A 20,892-nucleotide genomic window follows, 5' to 3' on the forward strand; every position below is an offset into this window, starting at 1 on the left:
GACAAAACCGAGGAATTCACTTAACTGGAGGAATAAGCGGCTGTTAGTCAGGCCTGCAGTTACCAGCGTTACATGCATCATGACCGGGAATGGGCAAAAATAAAATGCATTTACTCTTACAAGGCAGTCATATATTCATTATTGGCTGTTAAGGCAGAGAAGAGAATGGGCTGAAAACCTCATCCAGTAATTGGAGAACATGATGTATTTTGGTGCCGCCTGTTAATACATTATACCTATATACCATCTAGCCTCTTTAGCTAGTGAGAATAATCTTAGTAGAATACATAAAAAGTTATTCTTGTAATTACACTGGACAACAAAAATGCATTTTGAAATTTTTTTCCTTTCTCAAAATAGTTAAACTACCCTAATTTTGGGTTGAGAAACACGAATATTCGATTTTGTCTATTAGCTCTAGTTTTTAAGAGCTACTAATCGCAAATCAAAATCCTAAAAATACACTTTGAAGTGATTTCTTTTCTCAAAATAACTAAACTCCTCCAAATCATTGGGACGGCCATATTTGTTCAACCATCCATGTAGGTTCACAGCACATGAATTGCAGACAATATGCGGTGCCCAGTGCTTGTCCTGATCTCCTAACTGAATACCGAAATATTGGCGATATGCAGATTGGAGTAATTCAACATTTCTGGCCAGAAAATGTCACCTCCCCACCTGTAACATAAATTTTCAGAAGAGTTTTTACAATTACGTGGCATCCTGGATTCTAACCTGAAATTACGAAAAAAAAACAAGTTGGAGAACACTTAGCTGCATTTTATTGTAATATATATATATCAATTCTAAGATTTAGGCATTATGGTATCTGACTTACAGCTATTTTACTATATATACTTTTAGTTAATGATGTCACTCATCTAATTTTGTGGATCTGAATAAAGGTACATCTATTTAACTTAAATGGGCTACATCTCAGAGCCAAGAGCTAACTCAAAGCTTTCAATGTCATGTTTGTTTCTGCCATGGTGAAATGATTAAGAAATACCTATTATTAGGTCTGAAAGATTTTCACTGTTGACCAGTGTTAAATATGGTCATAAATCTCGGTAGATATATAAAGTTACCTACTAGTTTAGATACATATCGGTGACCATTACCTGCATTTGTATAGTATTTTTGAGTCACAGGTATGCTAGTATTGTCACTTTTCTACCCCACTATTGGAAATCATTTGAAAGTTGCATTATCACTCTGTTATTCAAAATAAAAAAGTTATCTGCAACAAGTATTTCCTTATATGACCTGTTACTTAGACAAGTCATAAAAGTGTGATCAGTGATTACATGACCATTTGGAAACTTCTGTTACTGGAAAAGAAAGTTGGCCATGCTTGCTCAGCTACTCATCATAGAAATCAATTGGCTCAATGGAAACCGCTTAAAGGAGATGTCTCGAGGAAGCAGTTAAATTTTTTTTTTGCCCAGTCCCCCCCATTAAGCATACATAACTAAGCCCCCCTGTAAATGACATTTCTAGCTGGTTCGTACTTACCGTTCCAGCGTTTCAGCAACTTATAAAAGTTTTCTCAAGATGGCCGCCGGCTCTTTCCCCGTCGCTCGCTGCAGCCCGACGTGCGCGCTCCCGAGACGCCGCCAGCTGTGTCTCCATGGCAACCGGACGCATCGCAGCCGCCGACCAGACGCCCCGCAGCCGCCGACCAGACGCCCACCGCCAGGCAGCAGGTAAGGCGCTAGCCCCCGGCTCCCCAGCGCTAGACCCTCAGCCCAGGTGAAGGCCCCGGAGCCCAGCGCTAGGTTCCGGAGCCCAGTGCTAGTTCCCCCGGCCTAGCGGCAGCCCCCCCCGGCCTAGCGGCAGCCCCCCCCCGGCCTAGCGCTAGTTCCCCCATCACAGCGGCAGCCCCCCCCCGGCCTAGCGACAGCCCCCCCATCGCAGCGGCAGCCCCCCCCAGCCTAGCGACAGCCCCCCCGGCCTAGCGGCAGCCCCCCCCGGCCTAGCGGCAGCCCCCCCGGCCTAGCGGCAGCCCCCCCCGGCCTAGCGACAGCCCCCCCGGCCTAGCGCTAGTTCCCCCATCACAGCGGCAGCCCCCCCCGGCCTAGCGACAGCCCCCCCATCGCAGCGGCAGCCCCCCCATCGCAGCGACAGCCCCCCCGGCCTAGCGCTAGTTCCCCCATCACAGCGGCAGCCCCCCCCCCCCCGGCGCAGCGCTAGTTCCCCCGGCGCAGCGCTAGTTCCCCCCCGACCCATCACTTACCTGGGACGCTTCTCGGGGCTGCTGGGCTGGGCTTCTCCGCTGGGCAGCTCCAGTTTCTGCACCTTCCTCTAACAGAGGAAGGTGCAGAATGGCCGCTGCAGCGCGCTCCCGAGCAGTGACAGCTCGTCTGCGCATGCGCAGAAGAGCTGTAGCGGGGAGCACACTGAAGCGGCTCGTGCTGAATAGAGAAGACCGGACTGCGCAAGCGCGTCTAAAAAAGCAAGCTGCCAGCGAATTTAGACGGAACCATGGAGACGAGGACGCTAGCAACGGAGCAGGTAAGTGGAATAACTTCTGTATGGCTCATATTTCATGCACAATGTACATTACAAAGTGCATTAATATGGCCATACGGAAGTGTATAACCCCACTTGGTTTCGCGAGACCACCCCTTTAACTTTGAGATCCAGATGTTTTAAAGTTCCAGTTTGCTGCAAATGTTTTAGTACTTTTAGTGCTTGATAGTGATTGATTACAGGAAATCTCCATCTATCATATGTCCTGCATACTGATCATCTCCTTTGACAGGACCACCCCTCAAGAACATTTTCTATTTTTAATGAAACTTTGGGCTTCATAGTATACATGTACTTTTTCCCATAATTACTATGTAGAACAGCAAGAAAATCGCCCGAGATTTGTGCATTGTGAGTCGCACAAATCTCACATGAATATGAACTCCATTCATTTGAATTGGGTCATACATATGAGCGTTGTTTTTTTTCTTTCCCCTGCAGTGTGGGGAAACAGATCGCAGCACGTCCTATCTTTGGGCGTGTTCTCGAATTGCATTGCCCATTGTTTTCAATGGGGCTGGTGGCAGCATCGAACTACTTAGTAGGTGCACACAAGTGCGATTCGATATGAGGTCTTCCACTGAAAACAATAGAAGACACTCCACGATCCTTGAAGTGATCGCTACTTCCCTGAAATGATGCGAGGCAGTTTTGTTACAAAAATGTCTCACATCCATGTCAAACTCACATGTTGGTGAGCATGAAATCGCGTTGTGATTCACAGCCCGATATTGCACTCGTCCTTGTGAAATTGACCTGAGGGAGCCTAAAAAAACGCAGCAAATATGGGTTTTACACACTTTTGCACTGTGTTTTTTTACGCATGTTTGCAGCAGGCGGTGAAAAAAAGTGACATAAATTGGACCTTCTTGCTTTTTTTATTTTTTGCACACATGAAAAGCGGATAACACATGGATGTTAAAAAGAAAGCACATATGGTACAAAAATGTATGCAACACGCGTATTTACTTATAAGGACCTGATCTGCAATACCAGACTTGACCCATAGACAGTTGGTGGCAGAGTTTCTGGAAGAAAGCAGCCATGTTTTCCTAATGTGGTACAGCAGCAGATCAGCACTCAGTAGCTGTAATACAGTACTGCTCTACAAAAAGTACTACTCCACAAATGATTTCTTTTCCATGACTTTAACAATACCTACACTTCATCTTCATGTTTAATGCCTGTCATTCTCTACATTGTTATTTGTGTAGAATGCACCCATATATTCAGTAACCAATATCCGTGCATTGTTCTTTCATCAGATTGTATTGCTGATTTTCATTACATAAACCTGCCATTTGCTTTGTACATCAAAGCTGTTTTTCACCCTTTGTGTATTATTGTGGAATTATGGAAAATACTGTTTGTGTCACACATTTCATTACTTACTTGAAATCTCTTTGCAGCTGTCAAGAGCTGAGCAGAGGATGAATAGGTTAGATCAATGCTACTGTGAAAGATCCTGCACTGTAAAGGGCAATGTGTACAGAGAGCTGGAGTCCTGGACAGACGGCTGTAAGAAGTGTACATGCATGGTAAGACCATTTATTTAACATGTATTTAAAAAGATTGACATTTTGCTCAGGATTTGTACAGGATTTTTAAGTCTTTTTTTCTAAGTTTATTTGTACACAAAGAATTAAAGGGACCGTCCAGTCTGAAAGTTTATTCAACTTTTGAACATATTTTAAGGGATATTAACTATATAAAAACCAGGGAAGGATAATTTTTTTTCACTTGTAGATGGCATTCACTCAGTTTCTGGTTTTCAGTTTTTATTGGCTCTTTGTAAAGTGAAAGGAACTATTTGATTGGTGCCTATAGGAAGTTACTCCCCATTTGCTTTCTATTAGTTTTTCTTATAAAGTCCCCCTTTAAAAAGAGTGAGAAATTGAAAAAAAGGGAATTAAAATCTAAGCAAAAAAAAAAAACTACCGTAAAAGAAGATGGCTAACTCCAAAGCTATTGACTGCTGTTTTCATTACCCAAAAGGGATGAAATCTGATTGGCTGCTACTGGCAACTACATACCCTAATGGAATGTCAGTGGTTTTGCTTGTCGTCAGTGAACGGAGCATTCATAGCAATGAGAAGCTGTACACCTATGCCGTCTGATGACTAAGAGCTTTTCTATAAAGTACCAGTATTGGCTAAGCGCAGCAGAACAATCTGACTCGTACTCTGAGGGGTTGCTACAATATATCACGGTGGTAGGTATTACCCTGTAGTCTGGAATTCAGAGTGTTGGCTTGTGTCTAAACTTGATACCATTGCAAGAATCCCAGGAAATTACAATCAATTTTTTTATCCATTAAAAAAAAGGAATAAAAAAAAATTCCTACTTTTTCTAAATGAAATTTACTTTTCCTATAGAAAATAGATATGTGAAACTAATATAAACGTAAACTCGGTATGGCAGAATGCGGTCTAGATGTGTGGGGTTCACTTGGATAATTATTCTGATGACAGTTCAAAAAAGAAATACAAAAAATAGAACTATATTGCTTGTCAACTTAAAGAGAACCTGTCACTAGAAAATTGGTATATAAGCTGGCATCATAGTGCAAACAATTGTAGCAACAGCATTCTAGACGTTTGCAGTAGATGGAAGGCATCTTATATACCAATTTTCTAATGACAGGTTCCCTTTAAATGCAATTACAGTATATCAATATGGAGATCTGAAAGTGCCTATTTTTAAAGAATACTTTAAAAATGTCACTGCATTCTGGATACCTGTAGTAAGGTCTAAGCCAGGGAGTCACCATCTGTTTGGCTGGAGAGCTTTAATTCGGGTGGCACCCATCTCCTAACTGTGCAAAGAAGCTTTCTAGTAGTATTTAGTCCATTACTGCATCTTGCCATCTCTGCATCAGGGAGAAGAAGGCAATTCCATTTTTCTCTTCATATCAGGCGGTAAAAAGGCTAAATAAGACTTGATTTCCTAGTCTTATTTAGTAGTCTAAGGCACCTGGTGCGGATTATGAAACTTTTAAACCCTTACAAAATAATTCTTATAACAAAGAAAACTTCTCAAAGCATTTTTGACCATGTACAACCACTTTTTTTCTTATGTATTTGTCGTGTGCTTTTTGTGAAATGCTGTTTATGGGTCACGCTATTTAATTCTATTTGATTTTTTTTTCTTTTGGACAGCATTAGAGATGAGCGAACGTACTCGGTAAGGGCGATTTCGCAATCGAGCACTGCGATTTTTGAGTACTTCACTACTCGGGTGAAAAGTACTCAGGGGCGCTGTGGGTGAGTGGGGGGTCCCAGAAGGGAGTGGGGGGGAGAGGGAGAGAGAGAGAGCTCCCACCTGTTCCGTGCTGCTACCCCCCACTGCCCTCTGCAACCCCCCGCCCCACAGCGCCCCCGAGTACTTTTCACCCGAGTAGTGAAGTACTCGAAAATCATGGTGCTCGATTGCGAAATCGCCCTTACCGAGTACGTTCGCTCATCTCTAGACAGCATGTTTTCTACATAATAGTGAGCGATGAGCGAGCACCCAAATGCTCGAGTCCGCGGATTCGAGTCGAGCTTTTCGTAAAATTCTAGAGCTCTACTCGAGTAACGAACCCCATTGACTACAATGGGAGACCCGAGCATTTTTGTATGTGGGATGCCGGGTGCCGAGCTTTTTTTTTCTTTCCTAGGTTCTCTCTCTTTCCCTCTCCCTCCCTCTACCTTCCTCCCTCCATCCCTCCCTCCCTCTCTCACACTCTCTTTCTCTCTCACTCTCTCCCCCCCTCTCCTCCTGCCTACCAGACAAAAAATTTGCCAATGACGCGCACTGAGTCACAACGGGGAGGAGCCAAAAACTGGGGCGGGGTCGAACACGGCTTGATGCTCATTCGAGTAACCAGCACCATCGAGTATGCTAATACTCGAACGAGCATCAAGCTTGGCAGAGTACGTTCGCTCAACTCTAATTATACTACTTAGAGCTCCTTCAGATGGACATATTTGAACACAAAAGATATAAAAAAATACACACACACAGTACACAGTGAATATAACTCGTTGATGTCAATGGGTTAGTTCTCATTTCCCTTTTTTGCACACGCATCTTTAAAGTATGCAAAAAAATAGGACCTGCTCTATTTTTCTGCGTATTTCTGCACAAAAAGTCCCCACAGAAGTCTATGGGAGGTGTAGCAATGCACATGCACTAGGCAACGGGATGCGCAATTCATTGTGAAAACCTGCTGGGAAAAGCATACATCAGGAACTCATTAGAGTTTACAGCCATTTAAATCAGGGCAGGGCTGGGTGTTCTCCACCCATGTGAACATGCCATGCCTGCGCAAATACGTACAGTAAGGTATGCAGGAACGCACTCAAACAAACCTCATTCACTCTACAATTTGCGCATACGCTCCTCTGAAGCCGCCCTTAATTAATATATCATGCATTTGTACAGGCTTTGGAAATACTGTAGAGTTTGCAACCACCAAAAAGAACAAGATTCAAAATCAATGCAGATCCTCAGTGATAGGAACATGTCTCCTCCATGCTCTCGGCAATAGAGATGAAGCCTTCCCTGTTGTGTTATTATGTTACATTTTGTACAGTATCAGCTTACTGAAATTGTTCTGTAGGAGGCTTCTATTAGCAGCGTGGGGCTGGTAATGTAATATGTGAGTCAGGGTTTTATGTTGATACTATTATTTTCTACTGCTACTTAGAATAATGTGATAGTAATTTTCTTGTTTGTTCTTCACAGAATGGGACTGTTCAGTGTGAAGCATTAGTCTGTACTGAACCATCATGTCCGGCTTATTCTGCACCTGCATTTGCTCCTGGCAAATGTTGCAAAGAATGCCAACGTAAGTGTATTTCTGACCACAATATTACCAATGTTTTGTTTTCATTTCCATATTCCAGAGTGATCATCCTTATAATGATGATTACACTAATATTTCCATTCAAAATCCAAAATTGTTTTCAAATCATTTACAGCTAGAGAACGGAGGGTGGCTAATGGCATCACATAAAAGTACTAAACACTGAAGGGAATAATGTACCGCCTGCTGTCAAATATATGTATATTGGGCTTCTTCACATAGCAGGAGTGATGATAAACCAGTGACACCATCACAGAGTAATCCCAGATGCTTTCTCAAGTTACATAATTTCAAAATAATTAGTATTATTATTATTATTTTTTGCTATTTTACCTAATTAGGTTGCTTTATTCTACATTTTACACAAGTTCAGATTTAAAGCAATCTCATTGTAATAACATTTTTAGTTACTAAACTCTTGTGTAAATATGATTTACCTATACTGCTTATTGTTAAGGTCACACCTTACTTTTTGCCTTTTTTTTTACGGCTCATCCGCTCTGCCGTTGGCCTCAGTTATGCATCTTTGTTTCTCTGTTCTGTTTAAGGAGTAGAGAAATGGAAATAAAAACTGAGTTAAACAGTTCTGTTTTATTCCCCATAGTTAATGGGATCTATTGGGTGGGATTTGTTTCTATCATGTGATAAATCTGTTGTGTTTTTCTATTTTAAAAGGGGTAGTACCACAATTACAAGTTATCTTACTTGCTGATCAATAGGGGTCTCCACTGAGACCCATGCCATTCTCGAAAATATGACTCCTATGTCCCACTCTGCTATAACTGTGGGGGTCGCTTCTCCCCTCACAGAGACATCACTGTGAATAAGAGCGCTAACCAAGCATGCGTGGTCAGCACTCCATTCATTTCAAAGGGGCTGACCGAAATAGCTGAGCGGCAACTACTCGGCTATATTCACAGTCCCATTGATAGAGAATGGAGCGCTGGTGCCAGCTCAGTTGAAGGTAAATTAAAAATGTGTCTCCACATTCCAAGACCATAACAAGACCAAATCTTTAAAAAAATAAGAGGTTTTAGTGTACAAAATAGCAAAACATAATAAAAAACTATATATATCATTGGAATCCTACTGACCTAGTGAATAATGTTTTCACATTATTTATTCTGCGTGCTTAACGCCAAAAAAAGGAAATCCAAAAAAACATTGTAGAATTTATTTTTTCCCCCAATCCTCCCACTCTAGCAATGCAACAATGAAAAAATAATGAAAAATTAGTTGGTCGTTAAGACATAAAATGGGCTGCCATTAAGGAATTGAAGTTTCAAATATCTTAATAATGTTGTACTTACCACAGGTATTCTACAGTTAGTCTAAGATTTACCCAGATTTTCACAAATCTGTTCTTCTATTATATGAATACAATTAAACTGCTTTTGTATTTATGTTGACCAAGATCCAACTACATAAGCACATATTTTTATTGGGCACAGGAATCTAATAGAGATCATGATCATAAGCATAAATACCATAGTTGTATGAATGGCATAATTTATATCATACCTCATTCACTAGCTACATACTTTAGACTGAGGAACTGAAATATATAATTGCAGTCAACAAAAACATAGAATTATGGTCCCTATGTGGTACCTAGGAGAGCACAACAGATTCTGATAATCAAGATCAGAAGATTGCAGGGTCATTTGCCGCCTCCACTTCTACTCTTCCTCTTGTCGTTGGGGATCTACAGAGCTTGGTCCCAGGCCCCCTCTTTTTTTTATAAAGAGAATGTGGTAAAATACTGATGGTGAAGGTGCAACACTCTGCATAGCGAAAGCACTTCTTTCTTATTTAACACTTAAAGTACCAGCAAGTATTATCTTTGTTACCCTCTTTTTGTATCTAATCAGCACCCATTGGATAAATTTTCATCAGATTTGGCTTTCGGTACCATCTGTATGCTGATGACACCCAATTATAATCTCTTCCCAAGACATCACCCCTGTACAACTACAAAACAGCAGGGATTGTCTCTCCATTATTTTCAATATCATGTACCGTACCTGAAATGGAATCTTTCTTAAACTGAACTTCTTGTGTTTTTGCCATCTAAACTGCTTAATCCTGATACTAATCGTTTCCCCTCACTAAACTGTCCCCTCCTATAATCAATCCCGAATGCAGCAGGCAGTCTCATCTTTTTGTCTAACCACTTCACTGATGCCTCCACTCTGTGCCAGTCACTGCACTGGTTGCCCATGCACTATAGAATTCCTCCTTCTCAACCATAAAGCTCTCCACAGTGCTGCACCAAACTAAATCTCCTCTCTCATTTCTGTCTACCGCCCTGTGTTCTTTGTTCTGCTAATGACCTTAGAATATGTTCTGCTGTAGTCTAAACCTCCCACTCCCTGCTCCAAGGCTTGTTTCTCGAGCTGCTCTATTTCTCCCCACTCCCTATATAACCCAGCTCTTCCTGGTTGGGGGTACCAGTTATATTTCAGTGTTCCTGATCAAGTAAGCTTGCTCAGTTCTCCTGTCTGCTTCCTGTGTTCTGGTTTGTCCCATGTGTTTCTGTTTGTCTTGTGTTCTGTGTTCTCATCTTTTATTTATTGTCAGTTTCTGTTTGTCCCTGGTTTACTGTACTCTGGTTCCCCTCTGATCTTGGACCTGTCCTGGAAGTAATGGGGTCGTCCCTTTTGGGACAGATGCTCTGCTTTGAGGTGGGTTCTGTTGGAGGGGTTCCAAGTGCCTTACTCTGATCGCTACCTCTTGTATCTATCTGCTCCTGCGTCTAGCCACTTGTCTAGCAAGCAAACATGTCAGTCCTGACTGCTGCAGTACCAAGTAATCTCAGGGTTTTGTTAGTAGTCCAGCACGAATGTAACACTGTTCTTTACATGCAGCTGACTAAACTTGAGTGCTGGCCAATGCATTTACCTGCTGCCTAAAATATCTAGGTATCTAGTGTGAAGAGGAATTGGATGTAGGAGTCCATCTAGTATAGGACTGTGTAAATTTATGCTAATCCTACGCCTTTGTAAACCTATACACTGTGTTATGCCTAGTGGTGGGCATGAGAGAGCGATGCAAGATGGGGGATTCAAAGAACACTAAAGCAATGCTCACATGGTGTGGATTTGTCATGGATTTTTCATGCGGACCCTCCGCAAATAAAAACTGTGGCATTAACAGTAGCAGCTAAGTGGATGAGATTTTCAAAATCTCATCCACGTGTTGCAGAAAAAATAAGGACAAAACCCGTGTGGAAATTGCTATCCAGTGTGGTTTTTAAAAATGCAGCATGTCAATTTTAGCACCAAATTTTTGTGTGGATTAGACCTCTTCTAATAACTGGGTGAATTCCACATTAAAACCCAAGTCAAATGGTGCTGATTTTGATGCAGAATTCAAGGTGCACATCTGCAGCGGAATGTCCGCTGCAGACAATTTATGGCAAAATCCGCCTATGTGAACATTTGTCATACACTGCCCCCTTGGGTCTTAGGGTGCATTCAGACCACCGTATATCGGCTGGGTTTTCACGCCCAGCCGATATACGGCGTCTCTCTCTGCAGGGGGAGGAGGCTGGAAGAGCCAGAAGCAGTGCTCTGAGCTCCCGCCCCCTCTCCGCCCTTCTCCACCCCCTCTCCGCCCCTCTGCACTATTTGCAATGGGAGGAGGCAGAACGGGGGTGGGGCAAAGTTCTGGGAATTAGCTCCACCCCCGTGCAGGGAGGTGGAGAGGAGGCAGAGAGGGGGCGGGAGCTCAGAGCACTGCTCCCGGCTCTTCCAGCCTCCTCCCCCTGCAGAGAGAGACGCCATATATCGGCCGGCGTGAAAGCCCAGCTGAATGTGCCCTTAAGGTGCATTTACACTTACAATTATCGTTTAGTAAATCATTCAAACAAGCAAAACTGAGGGATAATCATTCAGTTTAAATACAGCCAACCACCGAATGATGAATGAGAATTGTGCAGTTTCAGGCCTTAGTCACACGGGCGTTTTTTCCCGCGATTTGCGGATCGCATGACGGATGCGCATCCACAAATCGCGTGACCGGGGCCGAAAAATCGCCCGAAAAAACTGCTCCTAGCCGCGTTTCATTAGAAACGCGCCGGAGCTGTCCAGCGCATTGAATTCAATGAAGCCGGCAATACAGCCGGCTCCGTTGAAAGCAATGGACTGCGGGCGATCTCACGATGAATTTTCGGGAAGGGCTTAAAAATATAAGCCCTTCCCGGAAATTCATCCGGAAATGTGTAAAAAAAAAAATATATATATATATACTCACCTGGTCCCGGCAGACGGAGTTCAGCTGCGGCGGCCGGCAGTTCTCCTGAACTGCTCTGAGTAGTATTCAGCAGCCGGGGCTTTAAAATCCCAATTCCAATCCCAGCGCTGAGCCAATCAGAGGCAGCACTCACTCACCCATTCATGAATTCATGAATGGGTGTGAGTGAGAGCTGCCTCTGATTGGTGAGGCTGTGACCAATCAGAGGCAGCTCATTCAGCAGGCGGGGATTTTAAAGCCCCAGCTGCTGAATACTACTAAGAGCAGTTCAGGAGAACTGCCGGCCGCCGCGGCTGAACCCTGTCTGCCGGGACAAGGTGAGTATATATATACATATTTTTTTTTACACATTTCTGGATGAATTTCCGGGAAGGGCTTATATTTTTAAGCCCTTCCCAAAAATTCATTGTGCGATCGCCGGCAGCCCATTGCTTTCAATGGAGCCGGCTGTATTGCCGGCTCCATTGAATTCAATGGGCAAACATCATTCTTCTCTGCCACAGCTGTTACACCTGTAGCAGAGGAGAATGATTTGTCTAGTATATGTTCTCAATGGGGTTGGCGCTGCTGCCGCCGGCCCCATTGAGCGCATATAGAGAAGAGAACAGGAATCGCAGATCGCAGATAGGTGCGATCTGCGATTTCGGTTCTATAATTTATTGGACGAGCGCATAAAAAGCGCTCATGTGTCCGATACCATTGCGAAGCAATGGTTTTATAAAATCGCCGGACGCATGCGCATGCGCAAATCACGCGAAAAAACACCCGTCTGACTGAGCCCTCAACCGGCATAAAAACCAGCATAGGCTCAGTCACTTCTCGTGCGGTTTAAACACTGATTGTTCAGTGTTTCACATAGGAATGTGAAACACTGAATGATAAGTGCATGAGAACTGTAAGATACTCAACAAGAATCATACAGTCTAAATGGGCTTCCCGAGTGTGAACAAGCTGGTGATGACGTCACCACATCGTTCGCTCGGGCAAACGAGAATTATGATATTCTCTGCCCCTGTAAAAGATGCATTACACTAAGCCGAACACAGTGTGCCACTCCTCCCTGGAGTGTTCCTTTAACTGTAGGAATAGACAGATTAGCTATCGTCTATACTTCTGAATATTCTACTAATATTTTTTTTTTGTTAAATCTCTTTTTTATTGAAGTTTCAATACTAGCATGTCATATACAAATAAACATGTTCCGTTTACTAAACTCTTTTATACAGTAGAGTGAGCCCAGATGTTTTCTATGCATTGTCATTGTATCTAATCACATTAGAAATCTTTGAAAAATGTAGCGATATGTCCCACCAACCTATTTTGCATTGTTGCTTCTTTTCCTAGTATTGATAAAGCTCTTATATGTGTGGAATGCAGGTCACATTGCTGTGCTGTAATTAACCTAGAAGTGTTCTTTTGAGATACAGTATCTATCATAGAAGCTTGAGTGTTAAGCCATGCTGGCAGTGAAACAAAAAGGCTGCTCTCAGAAGCAAAGGAAATAAATTATTTACACCGCTGGTAGATTCTATTTTTATCCTTTTTCAAAAATGAATGACGTAGAACTCACAGCCTAAGAGAAAGCTTCTGGGGAAAATGCTTCAGTCTCCCCTGTGAGTTACTGTGAAAGTATGTGGATGGGGAATTGTGTTAATAAATGCTAATCTAAAGTCATTTTGCTGATTGTTATAGGTAATTGTATGGGGTATTTTTTACTAGTGGAGAACCTAGGACTGTGTTCTTGCAGAAGGCAAATGATTAGTTGTCTGTATGCCAGGAATTGTGTGCTGTGCGGAAAGTGTTTACAGCAGAGACCACCTCCACACAGCTATAACCCCCAAGACGCATGCTGCGTTACAGCCCACATAGCTCTACATTGTCCCAAGTGGCTTGGTTAAATAAGCAGGTTAACCTCAGCAAGGAAACAATGTAACCTTAGGAAAAAGCTATATCTATGCAACATAATGTATTCAAGTATATCCACATGTTCCATATATACAGTATGCTGGCTGACTTTAAAAATCCATTTTCAAATACACTATTAGAATATTCTGAGATGATACAGAGGGGTCCCCCATTCATGACCCTTATCTATAGTATTAACCAGAGCAGACGCTGGCTACAAAGGGTTCTCAAGCTCTCAGTGAATGATGTGTTACAGTAACTGTGTAAAGCTTACCTTACCCTGTGGTGGCACTGCAGGGAAATTGAAATCTTGCTGTCAGGTTGCCCCACAGATCAGAACTTATCTATGGGGGTTCCAAGAGACTGTAATTGTAGTTAAAGCAACTGTAATTGTAGTTAGTTTGTGGAGCATTTACCGAGAATTGTTTTTTTTTTTCTAAAACCCTCAACTGAAATAATACTGCAGAAAAAAATAGCTTGTATCTGCTTTTTGCAGGTTGGTATTGGTGCTGTTCTCTGCTGCAGCCCTGTGTAAATATACCTCTTCTGCAGGATTCTTCTTGACAAACTCACTGCTTAACACTATGATTGCCAGATCCATCATTGCAGATGAAATAGATGTTCTAGATCTTTACAGTGCAGATGCTATAGTCTTCTGCAGTTATTGTAGAATGATACACGGATGCTTTGGACTGTGTTTAACACATAATTGATCATCATCATTTTGAAATGCTTTTACAAGTACTATTAAATGAAGGGTTTCTTGAAACAAGTAATTATCCCTAAGTTACTCGGCTTGTTTATTTAATTTTATATTCCTGAATAGACCAGAAGAACCCCGGTGATTATATTCGAACGAGCTTATGTGGAGTATTTTTGCAAGAGTTTGCATCTTTTAAATTATGTTTACAAATTACAGGCGATCTGTCATCAGGTTCATGCGGCCTGAGCTATGAGTAGCACGAACCCGGGACAGGGATGTCTGTTGCCCCATGGGTGTCTTATTATGAAACGCTGTGGCATTTTAGAATAAATACACTTTGAAATTTCAGCTGAGCTCCAAGTCATGGGGACAGATCCACGCCAGCTTCTCCCTGCATGCTGCATGAAGACTGACAGCTCTCTCCTCTTTTGTGTATAGGAAGAGAGGTGTCACTCTGCAGGATGCAGGTGGGGAAAGGCTGGTACAGCCCGCCCCTATAACTTGAAGCTCAGCATGGAGCAGAGGACATGTCTATCAGTTAATGCAGAATTTGGGGTAGAGGATTCAGTGTATGTGAAAAATCAGGAGCATAGCTAAGGAGGGTGGCCGGATCCCAGCACACTGTGGTGGCCGCTGTCAGCAGCGGGTAGAACATCAGCAGGCTCCTAGGACCAGAGGAGTGCTGCAACTCAACGGGGACAGAGTGTCCGCAGCGGGCAGAACATGAGCATGCTGCTGGGACCTGAGGAGCGGAACAAGGGGGCGGGGGGGGGGGGGGGTGAGCGCAGGAACAGGAGAGAAGAATCATACTGGCTTGCCAGAACCTGCAGGGAATACATCTTGGCAGCCAATCAGCAATAGGGGGTGTCACCTCCCTGTCATTCTTGTCTCCTCCAGGACTTCCTAGTGGTGTCAAGATACAATAATACCCACCTCTGTCAGCAGCAAACAGCTGTTTTTTTTTTACCTAGGGCCTAGGGTAAAAGGTTTAGGAGGACTCGAGGCAAATTGTGCAGTTAATTTTTTACTTTTTTTTACTTAAAGGATATGGTAGACAGCCTTGAACTGTAATAACTTTAACTTCTTCATCCCTTGCTTCTGTCATATGAGCTACTTCAGAAACCATTTTGCTCAAATGTGCACTGACTTGAACAACTCTACACACCCACTTCTTTTTCAAGCCGAAACTCCCTCCCTGGCTGTCCTGACCAAGGACTTGGCACCCCTCTGCTACGTAATACAGCTGCTCAGCAATGAATTGCTGTGGCAGCATCGCTATGCTACAAAGATAGGTTTTGATAAGTCTATGCAGCTGTAGTGGTAAATGAAGAACAATGTAGACAAAACTATGAAAAAATGTTATATCAATGTTTGCAATATTACTTTCAACAGTGTCGTAGCATCTGTAAGAAATTGGGTGAGCCAAACACAATAGATAGATGAGTATAATACCGAAACTAGTCTTAGATTGGAAGCATACAGTAAAACAAAAAGTACTAAGAAAAGTGGCTCTTTTCTTAGTACTTTTAGAATGAGAATATGGCAGAATATGTCCAACAATCTATTGGCCTTCCTGTAATACTTCCAGAAATGTATGGCTGGCACTAGCCTTAACCAACAATATCAGCTAAATGCTGGGGTTTTATAGCTGGACCTGCTGCGATCAGCTGATCGCCTGATTGACGTCTGTTGAAATAAGGTTATCTCAACAAGACAACATCTTAACCCTTTAAGGACCGGGCTGTTTTGTACCTTAATGACCAGACATTTTTTAGAGATTTTACCCATGTGGTGGTTTAACTGCCCTATTTTTTTTCATTTAGCTACCAAAATTATTTTTGCTGCATTTTTTTCCCCTGACATATAGGGTGATTTTTTAAAAATATCTTTTTCACTGCCTTTCTTTCCATTTTTAAAAATTTTTTATTGGGGGTAAAAAGCTAAAAAAATGATTTTTTAAAAACATTTGTATTTATTTTTTTTAAATTAGTATATTTATGCTAAAATGAAGTATTGGAATGGTTTCCTCTATTTGTTTTGGACGTTTTGATATATAATATGCATGGTTTTGGCTTGCAGGGCGCTTATAGTGACTGTTTTGGTTGGCATCAGTTTTGGTTTATTTTCTTTCTTATGTATATATTGTTGTTTTATTCTGTAATTTTGTTTTACTTATTTATGTAATTATAGTTTTTACTATCTATGTCACCCGTGACATCAAATAAGACCTCTGGGGCACATTCATATGTTTTAGGGTTTTTTTTGACACTTTCCCACTGTAGCTGAAGCATCCATTGCAGCAGCATCCATAGGAGCCTCAGTTACAGGGCAAAACATCCCCTGTAGTGACAATAGTCACTGGCAGAGCTGGTCAGTACGACCCTGCAGCTTTGCTATAGCAGGGAATCCTGGTGGTCACGTGAACCCCCAGCTCCCGTAGGGGAAGCTACACTTCCACTTTCTAGTACACAGCGCTCATTGAGCTCTGTGTACTCAGGGAAGGAAAAGGCAGAAAGGGTTAAAAATCCCTCTTGCCTTCTCCTGCAGGTTATCAACTGTCAGTAACAGCTGACAACTGTCCTCCCTCTGATTGATTGCAGAGCCAGGAGGCTTAAATCCCCACCGTAATTTTACTATCAGCGGTGCTTTAAGCCCAGGACTAGGTGCAGTATATTTACTGCGCTTGGTCCTCTATGGGTTAAAGATTATGCTACAACTTATTTAGTTCAGTAGAGATTTAATGGCAATATGACCACCATTAGAGCTCTTACCGGGGTAGTCATCCATACCTTCAAGACTCCAAGCCATTGTAATTATCTGCCAGGTTTTCCAGAAACAGATGCAAGGCTACCTTCACACTGGCGAGCGCGATATGGAGTTGTGAATCACAGCCCCATATTGCGTTCCCCACTATGTGAATTCTCAGAAAATGCGAGGTGTTGGAGACCTCCCTCGCGTGCACTTAGCACGCGGTGTGATGCTGCCACCAGCCCCTTTTCACAGACGAGCAAATCGTACGAGATTTGTGTGTTGTGAGATGCACAAATCTCGCCCAAATATGAACCTCATTTTTTTAAATGGGGTCATTCGCATGACTGATGCTTCCATGGCACCGCAATGGGATGCAGGAAACAAACCATAGCATGTTCTGTCTTTCTGTGTGCTCTCGCATCGCAGTGCCCATTGTTTTCAATAGGGCCAGCGGCAGCATCCCACATGCTGACAACAATGGGAGGATCAATACATGAAAACACCTCGCATCCATGGGGAATTCAGATGGTGGGGAGTGCGATATCGGCCCGTGATTCACAGGGGGAACGGGAAAGGGACTTGTTATTTGTATAGCACCAACTTAATCCGCAGCGCAGGCTTACTACCCCCCAGCAGGCTGCGTACTCATTTTACCGATCTCAGAAGGATGGAAGGCTGAGTCAACCTTGAACCGGCTACTTAAACCAAGCGGGGGATTGAACCTGCAACCTTCAGGTCGTGAGTGAGAGCTTAGGACTGCATACTGCTGCCTTAACACTCTGCCCCATATCTCACTCGCCAGTGTGAAGTTAGCCTTACAAAGATGGATTTTAAAATATTTCTACTACTTTTTTTTAGGAAAAATGCAATATAAGAAAGTTGTTTGAACATAAAGTTATTTATTTAAAGGTAAAGACATTTATCACAATTATATTTATTTGTAATATACTCTAATTTGTGTATGCAGTACTTCTTGCTGTAGACAAAACTATTCCTTTAACAATTGCATTCATTACACTAGTTTGTCATTTTAATTAATGTCTAATACATTTGGTAGATACATAGTTAGCAGCAGAGCTAAATTCATCTTGACGTATAGCATTGTGTATTATGTGTAGACCTGGCTCACTTATAGCGTTGTAGCCAAGTACACCTTGTGGAATTTAGGCACACTCTAGTAGCAAAGGTAAATGTTAAATAAATTATGGCAGTCAAAAGTGCATTTAATTAAGTGGACTACCTGCTAATGAACACATTGACGTCCGTAAATGTCAGGTGATTATACATAGCTGTGTTATGGTTCATGGAAAACCCCAGGAAGGCGCTCTGAACCTAGTTCCTCGGATAGATGAAGGAGACATCATTGAAAGTCATGGTGCAAACCTTGATATAACAATGTCAAAAGCTAACTGCTGCTGCATTGAGCCTATTGCATGCCCTAATTCATCACAGCAGTAACTTGGTAATACACTGGATGTGGTAATGGTCCACATTGTATGAATGGCACATGCTCAGATGAGTTTAAAGGGGTTGTCCCGCGCCGAAACGGGTTTTTTTTTTTTCAATAGGCCCCCCATTCGGCGCGAGACAAACCTAATGCATGTGTTAAAAAAAAAACGTTTAGTACTTACCCGAATCCCCGCGCTGCGGCGCCTTTTTCCTTACCTTACTAAGATGGCCGCCGGGATCTTCACCCACGATGCACAGCGGGTCTTCTCCCATGGTGCACCGTGGGCTCTGTGCGGTCCATTGCCGATTCCAGCCTCCTGATTGGCTAGAATCGGCACACGTGACGGGGCGGAGCTTCGAGGACCAGCTCTCCGACACGAGCGGCCCCATTCACCAGGGAGAAGACCGGACTGCGCAAGCGCGTCTAATCGGGCGATTAGATGCTGAAATTAGACGGCACCATGGCGACGGGGACGCTAGCAACGGAACAGGTAAGTGAATAACTTCTGTATGGCTCATATTTAATGCACGATGTACATTACAAAGTGCATTAATATGGCCATACAGAAGTGCTGAACCCCACTTGCTTTCGCGGGACAACCCCTTTAATTGCATGGATTGAAACATACCTGAGACGTTACTGCAAAGTCACCAATGGGCATTTCTGTCTTATGAATAACATAAGGAGGAGATTAATCTATTTTACAGAGGGATAAAGGAGTTGTAGTAGAGCTGAGTTTGTTAGATGGCACAAAAAAGGCTTGAATGTCAGAACCATGAATTCTGGCATAAAAAGTGAAGAATAGTGTCAATCATGCTAAAATGCTGCTGGTACTCTTAGGTTCTTTTTCACCTTTTTCAGGATTGCACATTGTGCTCTTGGAGTGATTCTCTCTTAGGGTGGCCTCACACGAGCGCAGTTCCAATCACGAAATCTGTGCCTGCAATGCATAGCAAATAAACCCATTGACTTCAATGGGTTGCCTCACATGTGGTTTTTCAAGCATAGGGAAAAGAACGCGACACGCTCTATCTTTCTGCGCAATTGCGCACGGAAGGCCCCCGCCTACCCCAAATCATGCAGCCTACCGAGTCAGCTGACCCGCCAACAAGTAAGCTTACCCACTTACCGAGCCAGCTGCCCCACCTACTAAGTAGGCTGTCTCACCTACTAAGTAGGCTGGCCTGCCTACTCAAACATGGCGCTACCAGGACCAAGCTGATGTGAGCGGTCCTATCAGTTTAATATAGTATAGTAAAATGCACCGACCTCGGTGCAATAGCCCGCGATCGTGTGCCATGCATAGCACATATACAATTCGATAGCAAGCGTATACGTGCTAACGCCCGTGTGACGATACAAAAGGTAGAACTTATACTCTGTGGTGCACTAACAATGTCTGTAGCACAATATGGGGTACTATTTATCAGGCACTGTTGTTTTCAGGGATACTGACTGTGTGGCACTATTTTTTGGGAATAGGTATAGTTAGGACATTATTATTTCTGAAGTGCGGTATATGGGGGCACGGTGCTACACAGTATGCACAGTAATAGGGGTAGAATGGGCAATCTCAGATACAGAATTGGGTGTATCAGCAGGACGAAGAGCTTGTGTAGGCTGGTAAAAGTGTTTGGGGTCCTGGAAAAGTGAGGAGCCAAAGATATCCGCATTACAAACTTTGTAGATGATGATAAGGAAAGGGTGATAACTTTTAGTACTGATGATTAAAATAAAAAGTGGAACAACTACATATAATATAAAGTGAGACTGATAATAGATCAAATATATTGCTGCTTTGATCGATAGTAGACACCCCTGGATTGATGTATACCCTGTTTGTAATGCTTTTGCAGACTTTTCCAGCATTTATGCATCTATATAATGTCATCTGAGATCTTCTGAAAGTTGTTTGCATTGAAACATGGTTCACGCTAAGTTTAACAAAACCTGTCAGTAACCAGACTTTGAGTGCCTTTATTTAATTAGCAATGCACTGTATGTACTATCTTAGCTCACCTGTCTATTTTTGACCACTGCCCATGCTCTCATCCTGTCCATGGAACATGCCATGCTATGGCCTTCTGCTAGCTTCTCTGCTGCCGGATGGGTGCGTACGCATACTCCCAGTGTCTTAAAGAGCCAGCACACATCCTGTAATTCTGTTCTTCTCAAATCCCTGAACACCTCTGGTTATATCAAGCACCTTACCCCTAAAGAAGGTTCCTTAACTGTTGGTCCCCCTAGTCCAGCCCAAGGTGCTACTCATTTATTCTGAACTCCTTGTTACTTATTCTGGCTATACACTGGCTACTTTGTATTCTCCATTCTTGATTTCGGCTTGTTATACTGACCATGTTTCTGTCTGCTGCCTGCCCCAACCTCTGGCTTGTTGTATTATGCTGAACCTGTTTTGTGTGACCTGATCTCTGGCTTTTTCCTTGT

The 20,892-nt window shown here is 42.9% G+C and overlaps 1 protein-coding gene across 2 annotated transcripts in view; it reads left to right on the forward strand.

Annotated features, from left to right (window-relative positions):
* NELL2 (neural EGFL like 2) overlaps nucleotides 1–20,892 on the forward strand; it is a 258,773-nt gene that overhangs the window by 107,400 nt on the left and 130,481 nt on the right. For both annotated transcript variants that reach the window (XM_066591718.1, XM_066591719.1), the window contains exons 8-9: nucleotides 3,945–4,073; nucleotides 7,264–7,366. In XM_066591718.1, the coding sequence (XP_066447815.1) occupies nucleotides 3,945–4,073; nucleotides 7,264–7,366 (232 nt within the window). The remainder of the gene's footprint in view (nucleotides 1–3,944; nucleotides 4,074–7,263; nucleotides 7,367–20,892) is intronic.

Source organism: Eleutherodactylus coqui, chromosome 2 (genome assembly GCF_035609145.1).
Source record: "Eleutherodactylus coqui strain aEleCoq1 chromosome 2, aEleCoq1.hap1, whole genome shotgun sequence".
Lineage (NCBI taxonomy): Eukaryota > Metazoa > Chordata > Amphibia > Anura > Eleutherodactylidae > Eleutherodactylus > Eleutherodactylus coqui.